Raw genomic sequence first — 19,544 nt, 5'->3', positions numbered from 1 at the left:
AGGAGAAACGTCCACAAAATATGGCTTAGAGTATTAATATAATAATTCTGGAGTTTTTTCCAGCCTCAGTCGTTGTGAAGATATTCAAGAACGAGAAGAAAAGCGACTTTGTCAAGGCTTATGAAAGTACTCCAGAGCATATATTCCTAATATACTATAGTACAAATTTTCAAAGTATAATTTGTACACCTTTTACCTCAGAATTGTAGAGATACAATTACAAATTTCCCGCCAGAAAAAAATCTCGCACGTCACGTGATGAACACCATGTCGTGTTTACTCTATTTCCGTGAGTCCGATTTTCATTCAGGAACAGAACAATTATTGTTAACCATTTTTAAATTGCCATCGTTTCCTTCAAACGACGGCAGGTTAAATTGCGCGGGAAAGCAGAAGCGAGTCGTTGAAAAACGCACACACGGCGCATGCGCACAAGGCCTCCTTCAGCATCCACACGTCATTTCGAAAATTCCGTATTGTTGCCCTAATATCAGATCAGATTATTGCCTTTTTACACTCCATCAAGTCGCTCTTCCGTGAACCTCGACCTTGTAAAGAAACAAGCTCAAATGAGCGAAGATCCTCGTCCTCTTAATGATGACGTCATCCCAAATCCGAGATGGTTACTGTCTGCACGTGGGCTTTCTGCATACACATGGCAAGTTTCACGAAGATCCGATGAAAACTCTGGGTTGTGAAGCAAAAAATGTCAAAAAAATAGGAATGACGTCATAAAAATTGATATGACGTCATAGTAATGTATCATATGTGTGCGGTAATTCGTCTCTGCTGATGCCCTGTTCGATTCCCTCAAACAGAATTCAAAAAGCTTGCCTAGTTTCGGAGATAATTTTTGTAGGCGATTCCCATTAGCGGAGATATTTTGACGTCATAATTTTTTCTCGGAGGAATTTTCAAAATCGGAGATGGTTACTGTCTGCGCAAGGTATTTTTACATATATATGCCAAGTTTCAGGAAGTTTCGATGAAAATTGGAGGCTGTGAAACAAAAAAGTCCATAAGAAGAAGATGAAGAACAACAACGTGAGAAAGACTTAGAGATCCACCACGAGGATATAAAAAAACAAGGACAAATGTGTCCAAGAGCAGCGTCCTGAAGGTTTTGTCGGCTAAAAAATAAATAAATAAATAAATAAATAAAAAACATTAAAAAAAACAACAACAACTTCGGATATTTCGTCACGTGCCTTGATTCAGCCAATAGCGAAACCCGTCATATTGTATTTACGAAATTACAATACGATAAATGGAATAATCTTTAAATAGTAACGTGAACTTTTCGAAACTAAAGCAAATGTTCCGAATATATTTAAAAGTTCATGATAGACGCTCTCAAAAGGCACCGTCAATGTGAGGATGTGTACATGTGCTTAGTATTTAAATAGATCCGGATTTTGTGTATACAAGAGGCGAGTCCGAGAGATTAAGAAGTAGAAGTAGAAGTAGAAGTAGAAGTAGAAGTAGAAGTAGAAGTAGAAGTAGAAGTAGAAGTAGAAGTAGAAGTAGAAGTAGAAGTAGAAGTAGAAGTAGAAGTAGAAGTAGAAGACCGAGCTCTCTATGAGCCCCAAAAAGGGAATAAGTGGCCCCTTACGTCGGCACAGACGTTTACTACACAAATATTCCTTGCCCTTGGACCCTGAACAAAAAAAATTGGGGCTAACGGGTACTCGTCCTCTGATCGTCCCTTTGTTGTTTAATATGTAAACTTTCTTCGCCACGCCCTCTTCAACAATTCGTTGTTGTGACGTCACGTGACACAAATACACTTTGGAAGGTCGTGCGAGGGGGTGGGGAAGCGGCCAACAATTCGACATGTTAAACTCTCACTGCAAAAAAAATAATTGCTGACGTCATATTTCGAATGCGTTCATAAAACTAATAATATTAATTCTTAACCAGCTGGTGATTGAGTCGAACGTCGAGAAACAGCATTTACCCGTCTTCTTGGCCCGAGACCCCCCCCCTTTGCGGTGCGAATGGTTGGGTCCGCGCAGGCGGGTCCATGTGGCGTGCTCAGACAAAGCAACCTTCCGTTTGTCGACCGAAACACTTTGAGAGCAAGTGAAACACTCACCGGGCTAAGTACGCAAACCGAGGGAGAAGACATGGCGAGCTGTCCACGAGTTTGCTTCGGCGCTGCGGAAGGAGAGGGGGAGTCCCGGCGACCCTGGAAGGTGACCGTCCGTTATGATCGGAAGGAGCTCCAGCGGCGCCTTCAGTTGGAGCAATGGCTGGAGGACGCCGTGGCAGCCTTGCATTACGAGCAGGTATGTGAGTCCGTCTCTTGGACGTCGCTGACGCTGCGTGGGGCTGTGTGTCGATATAACGGCCGGTGTGTGACGTCATCAGTGCGGTACATAAACCGTGGTGTTCACATATCGTACAGTACGTATCGATTTATGCACAGGTAGTTCCACCTGGATGCTGTACCGGGTGGCACCGTGGTGTGCTCGGTTCTGTACGACGCAGACTTTTAATCTCGAATGTTTAGTATTCGAGATATTTCGCGTTTATTCTTATTGATGACACCGATCGGTTCACGTGCAGGTAAGTTTCCAGGTGAATCCCAACTGCCGACATGTCGGTGAGCCAAATTGCTGATGATAAGCTCATATCTGGAAAGAAGTGCCAAACGAGGGATGGAGAGGGCATCTTGCTCTGTTCTAACTTGTACTCTGTCATTTTTTGATTTGTTGTGAATTCGCTTTTGTTATTCACTTTGTCATTCATTACGAAAAGGCAGCGGCACAGGTATTATGATTTAAAATTTAAAAAAAATAATAATCTGAGTCCGACAGTAAAATGTCCATCATTCTTGGTGTCACTGTGTCCACACCAGAAAAGACATTCGTTTCATGACAAATGATTAATTTATCCACCCTTTACAGGAGGATCTTGTGAGTTACCTGCCCGCTCTCTCTCTCACTCTCTACTTCAGAAGGAGATGCCCTGCCTACAAAACAACCAGAAGGCAGATCATGTAGTTGCTGGCAGGTCGTGGCAGCCCTACACCTCCCACTCCCCACCCCCAAGAGAGATTCCAACACAGACTTGGAAGTGAACTCGCCATCGATGAACAACGTTGTGAACATTAGTCTATGAATTCTTCGACAAAGCATACTTGTCATAGAATAGGCTTCTTGTTAGGTGATGCACTTGTATTCACTTGAAGATGAGGTGTCGTGCTGCCAAAGCGGACCGGCAAGCCGTTCCGGCACGTCAATCCATCCGAGGGATTAGCTCTGCAACATAACAGTTAAAACAAAAACTAAAAATAAAAAGTCCACACATGAAAACCCATTATTCATTATCAACCTTTAAATTTGTCAATATTATTTATTTACCTACTTCTTGGATGCTTTTATGCATTTTTTCTCAATTTAGATGAATATATATGTTATTATATATACATATATATAAAATATTTTTAGTTCTCCCTCGCAAATGCTGTCATGCGGAATTCGCTCGTGAACGATTTACCTTTTAACATCGTATATTCTCTAATGCTGTGGATGATTCACGTGTGTACGATTTATGACGAGCTGAGTGTGTTAACATTTTACAGCCGTGTGTCAAGGCGCACACATTTACTAAACCCACATGCCACCCTTCCTCCACTACAATGTGTGTGTCTGTCTGTCTGTCTGTCTGTCTGTCTGTCTGTCTGTCTGTGTCTGTGGCATAACATTTCTTATTTTTTGTTTACCATTTTTGTTTTTGTCATCAAATTTTCAACAATGCTTTCTTATGAGAATATGGAGAAGCCAAATTAATAATTTTGTCCAAATAATTTTCATTATTGTTATTCTTCGACCCTTTTTTTTGGCCTTTCTTTGCTCTATTTTTTTCCCCTTTTGTTTTTTGTTTCTTTCCTCAGTAACCACTTGTCTGATTGGCACAAAATTTTTAGGGTAGGAGCGACCCCCCCCCCCCACCTCTCATGGAGAATATTTTAATGATAATTGTGATGTCAGAGGCATGTGGTATGGCAGTCATCTTTTATTAACCGCAAAAAAATAAAACAATGCATCTCTGAAACTGCTGATCAGAAAAACTTGAAACATGCACACCTCATTCTACTCCCAATGGGGAATAAAGGATTGTCAGGATGACATCATCGTTGAAGTGGTAGATAAGCCATAAATGTTTTAATCGAAATCATTGTTTACCATTGAGATTCAGTGTGTATGTCCAGGCTGTAACATTTTTACCAATTGAGCTTTTGTCATCAAATCTTCAAAAAAAAAACTTTATTATGACATTGGCGAACACAATGAATAAAATGTACAATTTTTTTTTTAATTGCCGTTTTTTTTGTCAGTTTAGTTTTAGTACAAACCGGATGCAGACAGGCTTTGCATTTTGACATGATTCCTAGTTTTCCATTGAAATGCCAGTAGTATTGTTGCGAATCTGGAAGCCATGAGCACAAAACATACAGGTCCTATAGAACAGTTATATCGGTAAGTATGTGTTTTTAGTTAGGGTCCCCATCCCGTGTCTAATGGGTAATTAAATGTGCATGCGCTGCGAAGTTACTTTAATAGTCAGGGTTTTCTTTTATTTTTAAATCCTCAAAACCACAACGCGCCTTCACCTCACTTCCTCACACCGACGCCATTCTCTGCGTGCATGTCGGCACGTACGTGGGCGGAGTTCAAGGAGGAGCCTCGTGGCGGCCCTCGACCAATCAACGTGCTACGGGTGGGGTGGCCGCCGCTCAGCCAATCAGACCCCGCGACTGTGAGGAAGGCGGCTGTTGTCCGTGTGACGTCACCACACCCCCGGGCCAATCAACGGACTTGCTGCTCGTTTTGGCCAGTGACAGGGCAATGAGCGATTCTGCACACCAAAACCGTCCAGTGGGGGAGGGTGGAGGCACCCCCACCCCCCCCCCCCGAGACAGGGTGAATAAGGGTGCGGCGCAATCTGACCACAGGGAGAGCTTGAGAGACACCATCCCCCACAAGAACCGCAAGGGTTGTGTGCCGTGTCTCTGTCGGTGAACGAAGAGAGCTTGAAGATCCTCCTCGTTAAGAACCGCAAGGGTTGCGTGCCGTGTCTCCGTCGGTGAACAAGAGAGCTTGAGAGATCCTTCCTCCACCAGAACCGCAGGGGTTGCGCACCGTGTCTCTGTCGGTGAACAAGGCGAGAGAAACGGGTGACATGAGCGGTGATCGCGTTCGCCTGCAGCGAGTGGTGATCGCGTTCGCCTGCCACGAGTGGAGATCGCGTTCGCCTGGCACGGGTGGTTGTCACGTTCGCCTCACACGCGAAAGGTCTGAGTCCCGCCACCCCGCCAGCTCGAAGACCACACTAGGTGGACTGGTCCGAGGCAGGCTCTGGTCTTTCCGAGGCCAACAATAGGCAGCTTGCCTTTCCCTCAGAGCTGGAGGCCTCAATAAAGGCTGTGGCCACCGGTTCTTGAGTGTACGTACGTGTGTGTGTGTCTGTGGGCCCGTCTTTAAGTAGGAACTGTTAAGTGCTTTGTGCCTTGTACTTACTGCATCTCTATATTCGGATAACTCTGCCTTCTTACGTGCTTCCCTCCTTCCCCCCATTAAAATAAACCCATGTGTTAAATGTATCAGTTCGTTGCTGTGTTTCCTCCATTGGCTTAGCATGACGAATGATGTTGGTGAATTATAAACGCTGTTGCCGCTGTAAATGTACGATTGGACCGACGGAACTTCGGCGACCATCCGCTCAGGTTGCGCACGGGTCGGGCACGCTAACTGCTCGACTCGTACGAGGGCCGTCGAGGGTGTGAATACTCGGTAACTCGCCACGTGGATTTCTAGGTATTTTGAAGATTGGCAAATAACCCTGTACCATGTGGTGCAATTATTGATGATTCAGGTCCGGTAAGGGACCCGTACTTATCGGAGTTTTCCGAAAGGTACGATCTAGATTCCAGGTGTTCGGTGGAGTCGACTCTGCAGTTCGATCTAGCGGTCGTGCTCGTCGCCGACACCCGGCCCGCAACAGTATATCTACAAACATATTTTCTCAGCGTTCCAGATCTTCCATTATCCTTGATTTTGTATTCAAAAAAATAGAAAATAAAATAGCCAAATTCACTTATGGAGGTTGTTTAGTGACATCAGCAATTTGTGTGCCGCTGCCATATTGGAGTACGAAAAAAAGAAAGAAAGGAACATGCATTCAAAATTGGTTGATTTTATTGTGCTTTGTGTGCTTTCATGGCCAAACAACAGGGTCGAAGCTTGGATATGTCAATGTGTTGGACACTTTCTCGAGGGAGCAATATTATAACAAAACACAGGAAAATGGGCAATACAGATCCATGTGAATTGCCAAATACAGCATGGTTTAGAAGCGAGATGAATTTTCACCATTTTATATCCAGATATACTGAATTATCTTGTGTTTCCTGAAAGTTTTGAGGGAAGAGAGACGACATACGATTTTTGCTTGTACACGTGGCACAGTGCACCTGGTTTGCTGACCCTTGCTGGAGACAGGGAGGCGATTACTAGCCATGGCACAAAATATTTTTGCCCCGCATCCACCAATATCCCCTCCCTTGCACCAGGCTGCTGCCAGAGGGAGCAGTTTTTCTTCTCCTCTCTCTGCTTCTCCCTCTCCTTCTCCCGTTGAAACATGCACTAGTATTTAGGGTCGCACTTGAGAGTGTGGATACAAATGACATATCATGGTTAACAGTCGCGAGGTATTGTCGGATCCTGCTATTCGCGGATTTTCGCTATTTGCAGACTCCACGTATTCGCAGTTGATGAAATGCGACCTGTTTCTACATTCAAGGCACTGTGCTTCACGTATTCGCGGGGGGTTTTTTTGCAGTTTTTCGTGGGCGTTTTCGCAGTATTTTGCGGGCATATTCATGGTTTTTCAGTTTTTCACCAGATTTTTTAAATTTTTTCCCTTATGAATCATGAACCGCCAGGACTCTATCCACCTTTTTCCCATTGAAACAATGCCCCGACATTCGCGGATTCGACATTCGCGGATTCGACATTCGCGGCATTTTCCAGGAACGTATCCCCCGCAAATAGCGGGGTCTGACAGTCCTGTGACGCAGATGAAGTCCACAAAGGGGTATGCTGCCGAAAACTCATGCATGGCACAACAACAGGGGAAGATGTAGCAAAAACATTTATTAACCATTTTGAGAAAAGAGGAATTGACATCAGAAAAATGTTATCTCTAACAACAGACGGTGCCCCTGCTGTGGTTGGAAAACTGAGCTGTTAGAGGATCAAAGGCATTTGTAATGGTCATTGAAGATCAAATTTGGCCACCCGACGGTAAATTTTCATTGTATTAGTCATCAAGAAAATCTTTGTGCCAGGATTTCTCATTCTGAGCTTTAATAATGTGATAACTACAGTGGCGAAGATCGTAAATTTTGTGGTTCCTTGATCTGCCTTGACGCACAGGCAATTTCATGTTCTGCTTGACGAGATATACAGTGCATACAAGGACATTTGCTTCACAGAAATGTTTGTTGGCGAAGCCATGGGAAGGTTTTGGCACGCTTTGTGGACTGTCTTGATGATATTTTTAATTTTTGTCAGAAAAAGGTCAGAACTACTCCAAACTGGTTGATGACAAACGGGTCACACAACTAACTAACATCACCACGCACCTAAACAAACTCGACCTCCGTTTGCAGGGTGCAGGCCAAACGGTTATGGGTCTTTTTGAAACATGGAAGGCATTTCTTGCAAAACTTGCATTTTTTTTTTCTCTCGGGACAATGACTCCTCGACTTTCCGCTGTTTCGATCACCTTAAAGAACTATCGACGCATCGCACCGTCAGTGTTGCCGAGATTGGAATGTACGTGCAAGAACTTGCACCATAATTTTCTGTCGGATTTCAAGATTTCCAACGTTTTTGGCCCGATGTTTTCCTTTCTAATGAAACCAGACAACTTTGATACCAGTGACATGGATTTGATAATGTTTCGGTGGATGGGTGTTGAGGATTTTGAAATGCAGCTCTTTTGAGTTGCATTGCTCATATTTATGGGCCTAGAAGTTTTTGGGATCTGCAGCACACATTTGAGGCTACCGAGAGAGATCATGGGGTCTCTATCCTGACCTGTTGGGAGTCCCTGCCTGTGAAATTTGACTGTTTGAAGAAAGTGGCATTTTCACTGCTCACAGCATTTGGATCTAAATACCTCTGTGAACAGATATTTTCACATATGAAGTCGGTTCTCTGTTTCTCCCTGAGCCGGTTAACAACTGAACACTCAGAGGCTTGTGTGCTGCTTAAAGTGTCAAACTAACAGCCTGAGATTGGAGAATTCAGCAAGGGAAAGCAAGGACAACGATCACACAAAACAGCAAGATCTGACTTTTAATTTATTTATTAATAAAGCTGCTAAGATGTAATTGGGATTATTATTATTAATGTTAAAAATGTATCGATGGCACGCAGATCCATAATTAAGAGTGAATATGTTAACTCTTAGCACGCTACTTCTGAAAGGTTACCGACTCCTGGCCTCGACAATCAGCTGAACAGACCAGGTAGGCTCTCAAATGTAGCCTGATTGACTTTTTGGAGAAGATATTCCAACTTTAGTTTTGTATATATCAAGTGGGGCTGACATTTCTTTTTCCACGCCATCCCGACGGAGAGAGTGTTAGCATACTCTCTGATTTTGAACACTGTAGAACACGAATCAGAACAATAATTGGAACATGAACCTGCAGCTTCGTAGTATTTCAGCTCTGAATTTTGCAAATTGTATGGAATCTCGTCCTGAACTGGTGAAACATCTTCAAAACGTCCTGAAGGCTAACGGCCACCCTGACAGATTGTGACCTAAAAGGGAAGCGATCTTGGCGGCCCCCAGAAACGGGGCTGGATCATAGCAACAACCATAAGGTTTTTGTGTTCTGCCTTTTGTGTCAGATGTCACAAAGGATTGGCAGAGTTGAAATCTGCAGGTGTGAGAAATTTCAAAGCTGTACTTTGAAGAAAGTCATGGCTAAGCTGCCCAGGAATGACTCGGCCGAGGTGGTGTACATGGTTCCCTGTGGTTGCTAGGCGGAATATGTTGGAGAGATGGGAAGAACCTTAGGCCAACGTATCACTGCACATAGCAGGGCCTTTAAATGTATAGTATATCTGAGGAGATATGCCGTTGCCAAACATGGGCTGAAGGCTGGCCATGTTCTTCTGCAGGACAGTCAGCATTTTCGGTGCGTCCAGAAAATGGAACTTGGAGGAATAGCATGTGGAGGAAACGGTCACATCACTCATGGAGGAGGTTGTGGACTTGCCACGAGCATTTGATCCACTCATGGGTAAACGCACCAGGGATACTCCTCTGTGACAAGAGGAAACGGAATACAACAAATATCACGTATTTCCCATTCTGGATTGGCATTGCTCCATCATATTCATCCACATCCGAATCTCCCCCTCCACCTCCACCCCCTGTCCAACACTTTACCATATTTGTTCCATTGGTTCAGGCTGCCATGTATCGTGTCTTTTGGATTACATCGATCGAGCATAATTGGTTTGCATTGCAAACAAGCACCTCAAGAATGTGTTCACACCTCTTCCCTCATTCTTTCACTCAACATCCCGACCCCACCTCACCCCTCACTCCCTCACCCCCCTCCCCCCCACTTACACACGCACTCGCACACATACACACCTGTCGTCTACCCCGCAGCATTTTCTGCCAGGCTGTTTGATTTAATGTGCCAACGGTTGAAAGTCAGGAGTTAAGTTTCCAGGACACGGCTTTGATTGGTGTATCCGGCTTTGCCCACCCCCTTGATAGAGTTGATAAAGGGGGCGTTTAGAATTATTTTCTTCATTCTTGAGAAAGGTCAGTCGAGGCATGTTTGTTTTGTGTTGCTCCCTGAAACGTTGAGGCATTGTTTGTTCAATTAAAGGTTGGAGAACTCAAGATGGATTCATGTGATATATTGTTACGAATTTGGAAGCTTACTGCACACAACAGTCAGAGTCCTTATCGCTCAGTTGTATCGGTAAGTGTGTTTCTAGTTAGAATCCATCCCCCTGTGTCTAACGGGAAGTTTGTACGTGCGCTGTGGGTTATTTTATAGATAGGATTTTTACATCACCTACAACAACAACAACCCTCTGCTCGCGGCATTGTCAGCGCTCTTCGCGCGCTCCCCGGCATGCGGGCGTGTCTGGAATTCCATGCCCCAGGCGGTGTGCGTTTCGGTGTGGACTTCGCCCCGTATATGGTCACAAAGCGTTTAGCTTCAGCTGCGCACCAAATAAGGGTATGCGTCGTTTTCCACCCAATGGGCGACGAGCAGACCAGAGTCGGGGCGGTCCTTGGCAAGAAGGCGGAGCCACGACACGCCGTCCACCCAATGGGACCAGGCCACGGGAGTGGACGGTCCCCAAAAAGAAAAGCGACAAAGAAGAAGGAACGAATGATTGCGTCGAGTTTGCTCGAGTGCACATCTCTATCCGGGTCTGCGGCCGACTGCATCGCGCGGATCCGAGGCGTCTCATCTGGCGCATTGCTGCGGGCGGTCGACCATCTCAACTCAGGAGATCATCTCGTGTCACCTGCCTGCGAGCCGGAGGACCGTGCCATCGCCTGACGCTACCCTCCGTACTTGGTGCTTGGAGCGGCCTCATGTTGCGGGTTCGAGTCCCGTTACCCCCAAAATCGTCGAGAACCACACGAGGTAGACAGGTCCAAGCTAGCTTGTCTTCCCTCCGAGCTGACGAGGTCCATCTCTTTCTGGGCAATTGTGTGTGCGTGTGTGTGTCCTTGGGCCCCATCTATAAGTAACAACTGTGTAAATGCTTTCTTTGCTCATTGTACATTGCATTTCTTATAGTCGTGATAACTCGGCTCTTTGTGTGCTTCCCCTCCCCGATTATTGTAAAATAAATACCCCTATTGTTGAATGTACCAGCTCGTTTCTGTGCTTCTTTCATTGGCTTAGCACGGTGCGTGTTGGGAAATTGGGAAACGGTAAATTGTGTATTTGGACCGACGGGTCTTGGTAACCATCCGCTCGGGTTACGCACGGTTTGATCATGGTAACGGCTCGTTCCGCTCGAGCTCCGTCGAGGGTGTGAATTCCCAGATAGCTTGCCGCGTGTTTTTTTTAGGTATATTGAAGTTTGGCAATTAACCCTATCCCACGCTGTCAAATTATTGGCGATTCACGGTCCTGTAAGGGACCCGCGCCTTTTCGGAGTTCTCCGAGAAGCACGATCTATATTCCGGGTGTTCGGTGGAGCCGACTCAACTGCTCCACCTAGCAGTCGTGCTCGCCACCGAGACCTGGCCCCACAACAATATGACATAAAGCTCTCTATAACCACTCACTCGCTCACTGGAATAAATGTTTTGTACTTTCTAGGGGGGGGGGGGCAAGAAAGCTGAAATTTTGCAGACTGATGCAACTCAAATCCAATGTGCCAGGAAAAAATCACAAAACTGTCGGAAAATTTCCGTAAACCAACATATCCATGAATAAAAGTCAACCGTTGCAGACTCGCTCTGCTCATGGCAGGTCACGTGACCCAAGACAATGGAGCTTACAATTTAATTGGTTGCTAGGCAATGCCAACATGTTCCTCTTCCGCCTCTTATTTACACCTTTTGCTCTACTTCCATTAAAATTACGATGGCTGTCAACTTTTAAATAAAGAGCTCATTCTAATCACTAATTCTTGATTTACTTGAGCTATTTAGCTGCTTACCGAATGCAACCACAGTGAACTTCATTAAATATATATATCGCTTGTGTTTATTATGTGTACACGTAGGATACATCTGAGTATTTGCTTGCAGTGTGGAAGCATGCCCACTGGTATATACTTAAGAATTAAAGTTCTTTCTAACCAGTCACTGACTCTTACTCATGGATATGAAGTGCTTAGTACTTTTTTAGGTGGGCTAGAAAGTTAAAATTTTGCACAGTGATCTACCTCGAAGCCAATACCCCAGGACAAATCACAAAACCATCGGACAATGTCCATAATTGAAAATATCCGCAAATAAAAATCTGCCGGTGCAGCCTCGCTCTGCTCATGGTGGGTCACATGACCCAGGACAATGGGATATCACGTCATCCTGCACGGGCACGATCCCCCCCCCCCCCGAGAGAGCTGGTATTTCTTGGTTTTATGGCGATATGATTAGAGAAATGCCTGGTGGCTTGTATAGTTTATGGACGAAGTATAGTGAGTGGTAGGAAGTCGTAAACATTTATCGTTCACAGACAATGTGCTGACAATGTTACAGTGCATATTTCAAAGCATTGCAAGTTCGTATTTACAGACTGACCTCTGTATCAGGCACCCTGGTGATAACAAACATTCAGAACATTTTTTTTTTCATCAATGCATATTTCCCTGTACTGGTACAACCGCTACCGACGGGAGCCGCATGAAGGGTCATGTTATTATCCTCTCTGAGGTTTATAGATTACAGTAGATCAAGGTTTGGGTATGTTAGTCTGGAGTAGACGCAATAAGTATATAATGCCTCAAGAACTATGGGTTTTCTCCCTTTCCGTTTCATGTTAAACAGCAGTAGCGACTGTTTAAAAAGGTAATCGTAAGTGTTTGTGGTTTATAATAGTTCTTGCTTCCGGTAGAGGTGCCCCACAAACCCCCACGATACGCTATTTATACACGTTAACACGGTGTTTGTCCAAGGAGGAAAAACCCCTTGTGGAGGGGGGGGGCAAATGGAGTCGCTACTACCTCCATCGTGTGACCCTTTGTCTTGTCAAGTTTGGTTGAGATTGGATAAATGATGACCGAATGTATTGCGGTGGGACGGACAGACACCAAGTTGCGTATTTTAGTATGATTCACCATCCACAAAACTGGAGATTAACCTGTAAATAAAGAAGCTTAACTTTGTCCTGGCAAGATGAACGCAGAAACAAGTCCATGTGTGTTTGAAATCTTCAAAATACAGATTGCCCAAATCAATTATTCAAAACATCAAGGGAAACGATCATTTGATTATTCCCTTCATTTTTGCATCACTCTGGTGCTGGAATACACCAGCCAGTAGAAATATATCTGCGCTGCCGAGGAAGAAGCTCTTGGTGGTGTTTCTTTGCAACCAGTTGGAGTATAAACTCCGCTTCTTAGATGTAAAGCTTGTATTTTAAAAGGTCAAAATATCTGCCTGGGTCAAGCATGACCTCCTATTGTTGTGGGCCGGGTGGTGAACGCGACCGCTAGATGGAGCAGTAGAGTCGGCTCCACCGAACACCCGGAATTTAGATCGTACCTTTCCGATAACTCCGAAGGTACGGGTCCCGAACAGGACCGTGAATCGTCAATAATTCAACCACGTGGTACAGGGTTATTTGCCAAACTTCAAAATACCTCGAGACCCACGTGGCGAGCTACCGAGGAGTTCACACCCTTGACGGAGCTCGAACGGGGCGAGCCGTCACCGTGCTCGACCCGTGCGTAACCCGAGCGGATGGTTACCGAGGTCCCGTCGGTCCAAATGCACAACTACAGCACCAACGGCCTTTTTAATCACCCAACACGCGTCATGCCAAACCAATGAAGGAAAGGACAAAGATGAGCTGAAACATTCAACAGGGGATATTTATTTACAATAGGGGGGAACGGGGAAAGCACGTAAGGGCAGAATTAACCCGACCAAGCAATGCAATCGCGTACAGCAAAAAGCACTTAACAATTCCTACTTATAGACGGGCCCACACACAGACGCACACCCAAAAGAAACGGACCCAAATGGTCTTTGTTCGGCTCTCCAGCTGCGGAGGATAGTTCGGCTGGGAGTCAGGACGGCTGGCGACCTGGCCGCGAGCGCGTGGCTGGACGTCCACCCCTTCCCGGTGCTCCGATCGCCAAAATATGGACCAGGGCAGCCAGACGCAGACCAGTGCCAGCGAGATGGGACCAAACCAGCGTTGAGCAGACCAGAGAACCAGACCCGACCAGCGCCAGCGACGACACGAGACCAGAGGACCAGAAGCAGCGACACGAGACCAGCAGCTGCGGACACCGTGCCGTCCCGTCTATTCCTCCTCTTTGGAGGCTGTGGCCTCTTCTTTCTGGCCACTCGCCTCCTCATTGATTGGACTCGTAGTGCGATTCCCTGGCCGTCCCCCATTCGACAGGCCCACGGTAGGTGGGGCAACTCCCACCCCTCTGGGCGGAGTCCCGATTGGAGGCGCCTATGGCTCCGCCCACCTCCTTGCCTTCGGCCACGTGCATAATAGCGATCATGTAGAGTCGGAAACGGGGAGGGTGAGACGCCCGCTCTTTGTCGATTGGCTAAAGAGGGACGCCATGCCTATACTAGACTCCGCCCACGCGCGCGCTTGCTGGCAGCGCGCGAAGGATGTCACGAGCAAAGTGTTGTCGTGTGAAAGTGAAGATGGCGTTGTTGTTGTTGTTATAAGTGTAAAAATCCTATGCATAAAATAACTTCGCAGCGCATGTAACACTTAATTACCTACTAAACAAGGGAAACGGAGCTATCTATCCACATTTACTTATCGAAATAACTGAGCTATGGGGACCTGAATGTTGAATGCAGTAAGCTTCCAGATTCGTAACACTATCTTTTGTCTAGTGTCTATCCTTCTACAAGCTGAGCATCAAGTAAAGAAGCAGCACTTCCATTTTTACCTCTGCCACTGAAGATGAAGGAGGTTATGTTTTCATCCATTTCTGTCTGTTTGTTTGTCTGTGTGCAGGATATCTCAAAAAGTTGTTGACGGATCCGGATGAAATTTTGTGGACAGGTTGGGTATGTGACAAGGACGAACTGATTCGATTTTGGTGAAGATCCGGATCCGGATCCGACTACTAGAATTTTCAAGTGATTCTTCACCATTGAGAGATTGGGCCAAAAACGATATATAGCACGATATCTCAAAAGTTGTGGACAGATTCAGATGAAACTTGGTGGATAAGTTGGGTGTGTCGCAAAGATGAATTATTCGATTTTGGTGAAAATCTGGATTTGGATACAATAATTATTTAATTTCTAAAGTGATTCCTTACCATTATGCCTGGTGTTGGCTTAATGGTTAGGTTGGCAGGCTTTGGATCCTAGGGTCCTGAGTTCAAATCCCACTCAGCCATTGAATTAATACCAGGTGGGGTTAACTCGGCCTGTCATCCTTCCGAGGTCGGCAAAATGAGTGCCAGCTTGCTGATATATTGTGTCGGAGTGGCGACCCGTCCAGGATTGTGCCCAATAGCCAAGGAGACCGCTTAAACAGCACCAACGCTCTGCACAGAGTATGGTCCCAATCTCCTCCTCCTCACCATTGAGAGATAGGGCCAAAAGCGATATAGTACTGTGTAGCATGATATTTGAAAAATGTATTGGGCCCGATATGTTCTCGTGGATCAGGCATCACGTGGCGGAAGTATGCCCTCTACCGAGTGCCCTTCTAGTTTGAAATTCTTATGACTCTGCTCGGGTTCGTGGAGTTGCGGTGGAAACACCCTGTCATCCTGGTGGTGCAAACGGCTGCATAATTTCTTCGTTTTATGGTGGTATGATTTTAAACGTGTCTGAGTTTTTGCCGTTGAAGGACTTCTCCTGTTATGACAACAGGATGTGCAGCGAAATGCTGTTTATTTTTGAAGTAAACATTGACAGTCAAATTGTACGTGTCTCGCGAATCGCCATTATCTCCAGGTTGCATGCATAAATGCCAAGTCGCCTCGTGTTTTACTATTGGTCATATTCATATTACTACGTCCGATATTGGTCTCTTTTATACACTGTGGTATTCCATCTGGGCCACATGGATCAACCATTCCCGCAAGGAACTCTGAGAACCGGTCCCAAAATATGCATACGTGATGGACAGTTTTCCGTCTCGGGTCAACATGAGTGTTCTCATCACCCTTCACTAATAAAGCGAGACTTGATAATGTGCAGTTTCCATCACCAAATCTCTCCAATTGTTTGGAGCAGTAAATATCGTCATTTTCCAACAAATGGAACTTCCGCACAACATATTACCTTAACAACAACAACAACAACTATGCCTCCAATAACACAATCGCTTTGGAGAAAGCAAAAACATAACCTCGGCAGTGAATAAGCAACAGAGCTGTTCGAGGCCTGAAGGCCAAAAGTCCGAGGCCCATACATGCTATGGTCTTCTCAAGGTCCGTGATGGCTATCAAATGCAACCTTTCAATATATATTTGATGATGCTTGCTTTACACTGAAGGGAAAACTTGTGGGGAAGGCATGACAATTGTAAATACTGTATAACACTTCCGCAAATGGCTTGGGCCTACCCAAGCAGGAGCATGGCGGCTGAGGCCAGCTGTTCAGCCAATAGGTGTAAAGCAGTCCTTCGATGATCCACCCACCAATTTACTAACGCATACATACATACATACATCGTCCAAACGCAGTTCCGCTATTCAGATATAGATGATAAGTCGAATTGGCTCTGTTCAAGCCATGCAATGTGGCAACAGCTCCAAGAAGAGAACAATTACTATTCTTGTCACTGCAAAGTGGGAATCGATACAAGAATATGACAAAAGTGTTTTCCACTTAGGTTTGCAAGTTTCAAATCCACCCCTTAACGTTTATCTTCGACTTGGAATCATAAATTATGAATCTTGGCATGGCCTAGCAACCCATGAGAGTGTAAACAATCGTTTTATTTCATAACTTTTGGTGTATTTTCACGAAAAATAACTACAGTATACCTGTAAACTTTCAAATAAAGAGCTCATTCTAATCACCAATTCTCTTGATTTGCCTGAGCAATATAGCTGTTTGCAGAATGCAAACACAATCCACTTTATCAAATATAAAGCTCTCTCACAATCCATGTCATCAAATATATATATATATATATATATATATATATATATATATATATATATATATATATATGGCATTTATTATGTATGCATATAGGGTGCACCTGAGTATCTTCTTGCATTCTAAAGCATGCTCCACTACTACAATTAGGCTTGGCAGGGTGACACAGTCAGCCATAGCACGGCATTGCCTGTAATCTGGCCACAAATTTGACTTGGATGGTACCCATGTCCTCGACACGTCATCCAACAAATGACACAGATTGATACTGGAGGCATGGCAAGTCAAGAGCTGAGAGCAGTGTAACTGGGGAGACGGTGGACAAACCCACACAATACACACCTCTGATGCGAATTGCAAAAACTGGATGATGCAACAGCTGGATAAGGTGAGCAAAAAAAAAACAACTCTGGATTCCCCAACACCATACCCACACATGTACAACACCCAACAGTAACTCCACCAATCACGCAACCCACACGTCACCTTGTCCAACCCGAACGTGAACCAAGTCATGTTCGTTCCATGGAAACACAAAAACAAACACACATCCACTCACCCCCACACATACAATACCAGATCACGAGTAAATGATAAAAAGAGCAGAGCGGACCATCGATTGCCGTTTGTTGCTGAAGATTTGGCAAAATAAAAAAAACACTCCTCGATTACCCTCTTACACCGGCACGTGAGCAGAAATGAATAGTTGCCTCAGGAATAGCAGCGGACATGTGCCGAGGCTCTTTGGCCAGAGGAATCTCACTGGGAAGTGGGTGAAAAGTCGCCTGAGACCGGGTCTGCATTTGCTTGTTTATTACTACATTAGTGGAGTAGATTTCATTACTTTCTGATTGGATGTGCCTTTTTCCCTTTAAAAACAATTGTGTGTGCATATACAGGGTGTCCCAAAAGTCTGGATCTGCAGGCATTTTTCCTAATATACAATTTGATAGTTTTCCTTTTTCTTTCAGATCCAAGATGGCTTCGAAACTACCAATAGAAGATCGAATTGAACTCATTCTCATGTCCGCAACACAGGATTCTTCACATAGAGGAGTTGCTGCCGAATTCAATAGAAAGCATTCGATAAGCATCCAATAACACGTGCCACTGTTAAAGTGGTGAAACGTTTTAGGTTCAGAAATGTTCAACGTTCTTGCATTCAGCGTTTAAACAAGTGGTATGTGGTGAAATCCAAGGCCGTCAATTTGAGCATTTACTGTAATAAAACTTTAAAATAAAATTTTGCCTCTGAATCCAGACTTTTGGGACACCCTGTACACACACACACATATATATATATATATATATATATATATATATATATATATATATATATATATATATATATATATATATATATATATATATATTATGAATCTGGAACCCATCGCACACAACAGCTAGAGTCCTTATATATCAGTAACATCAGTTAGTATGCGTTTCTAGTTAGGGTCCCATCCCTTGTTTAATCGGTAATCAAGTGTACGTGCGCTGCAAAGTTGTTTTATAGTCAGGTCTTTAAATCCGACAAACCAACCACCCTGCCACTGAACTAGCGCTTTACAGAGCGTTCCCATTCACGGCTCCTCCACTGAACTAGCGCTTTACAGAGCGTTCTCGTTCACGACTCCTCCACTGAACTCGTGCTTTACAGCGCGTTCCCATTCACAACTCCTCCACTGAACTCGTGCTTTACAGCGCGTTCCCATTCACAACTCCTCCACTGAACTAGCGCTTTACAGCGCGTTCCCGTTCACAACTCCTCCACTGAACTAGTGCTTTACAGCGCGTTCCCGTTCACAACTCCTCCACTGAACTAGTGCTTTACAGCGCGTTCCCGTTCACAACTCCTCCACTGAACTAGTGCTTTACAGCACGTTCCCGTTCACAACTCCTCCACTGAACTAGTGCTTTACAGCGTGTTCCCGTTCACAACTCCTCCACTGAACTAGTGCTTTACAGCGCGTTCCCATTCACAACTCCTCCACTGAACTAGTGCTTTACAGCACGTTCCCGTTCACAACTCCTCCACTGAACTAGTGCTTTACAGCGTGTTCCCGTTCACAACTCCTCCACTGAACTAGTGCTTTACAGCGCGTTCCCATTCACAACTCCTCCACTGAACTAGTGCTTTACAGCACGTTCCCGTTCACAACTCCTCCACTGAACTAGTGCTTTACAGCGCGTTCCCGTTCACAACTCCTCCACTGAACTAGTGCTTTACAGCGTGTTCCCATTCACAACTCCTCCACTGAACTAGTGCTTTACAGCACGTTCCCATTCACAACTCCTCCACTGAACTAGCGCTTTACAGCGCGTTCCCATTCACAACTCCTCCACTGAACTAGTGCTTTACAGCGTGTTCCCATTCACAACTCCTCCACTGAACTAGTGCTTTACAGCACGTTCCCATTCACAACTCCTCCACTGAACTAGCGCTTTACAGCACGTTCCCATTCACAACTCCTCCACTGAACTAGCGCTTTACAGCGCGTTCCCATTCACAACTCCTTCACTGAACTAGTGCTTTACAGCGCGTTCCCATTCACAACTCCTCCACTGAACTAGTGCTTTACAGCGCGTTCCCATTCACAACTCCTCCACTGAACTAGTGCTTTACAGCGCGTTCCCATTCACAACTCCTCCACTGAACTAGCGCTTTACAGCGCGTTCCCATTCACAACACCTCCACTGAA

General features: G+C 45.1%; 1 protein-coding gene across 1 annotated transcript in view; it reads left to right on the top strand.

Moving 5' to 3' along the window:
- The first annotated feature begins 1,995 nt into the window (after window positions 1-1,995).
- LOC147020517 (protein phosphatase 1 regulatory subunit 14B-like) overlaps window positions 1,996-19,544 on the top strand; it is a 42,994-nt gene continuing 25,445 nt past the window's right edge. The window contains exon 1 of the mRNA XM_085895915.1: window positions 1,996-2,288. Coding sequence (XP_085752041.1) covers window positions 1,998-2,288 — 291 coding nt within the window. The 5' untranslated portion in view covers window positions 1,996-1,997. The remainder of the gene's footprint in view (window positions 2,289-19,544) is intronic.

This window comes from Eptatretus burgeri, chromosome 9 (assembly GCF_056783735.1).
Source record: "Eptatretus burgeri isolate ZD-2024b chromosome 9, Ebu_testis_v1, whole genome shotgun sequence".
NCBI classification, from domain to species: Eukaryota; Metazoa; Chordata; class Myxini; order Myxiniformes; family Myxinidae; genus Eptatretus; species Eptatretus burgeri.
The sequence above is the reverse complement of the archived record's forward strand: the minus strand, read 5'-3'. Positions and strand labels throughout refer to the sequence as shown.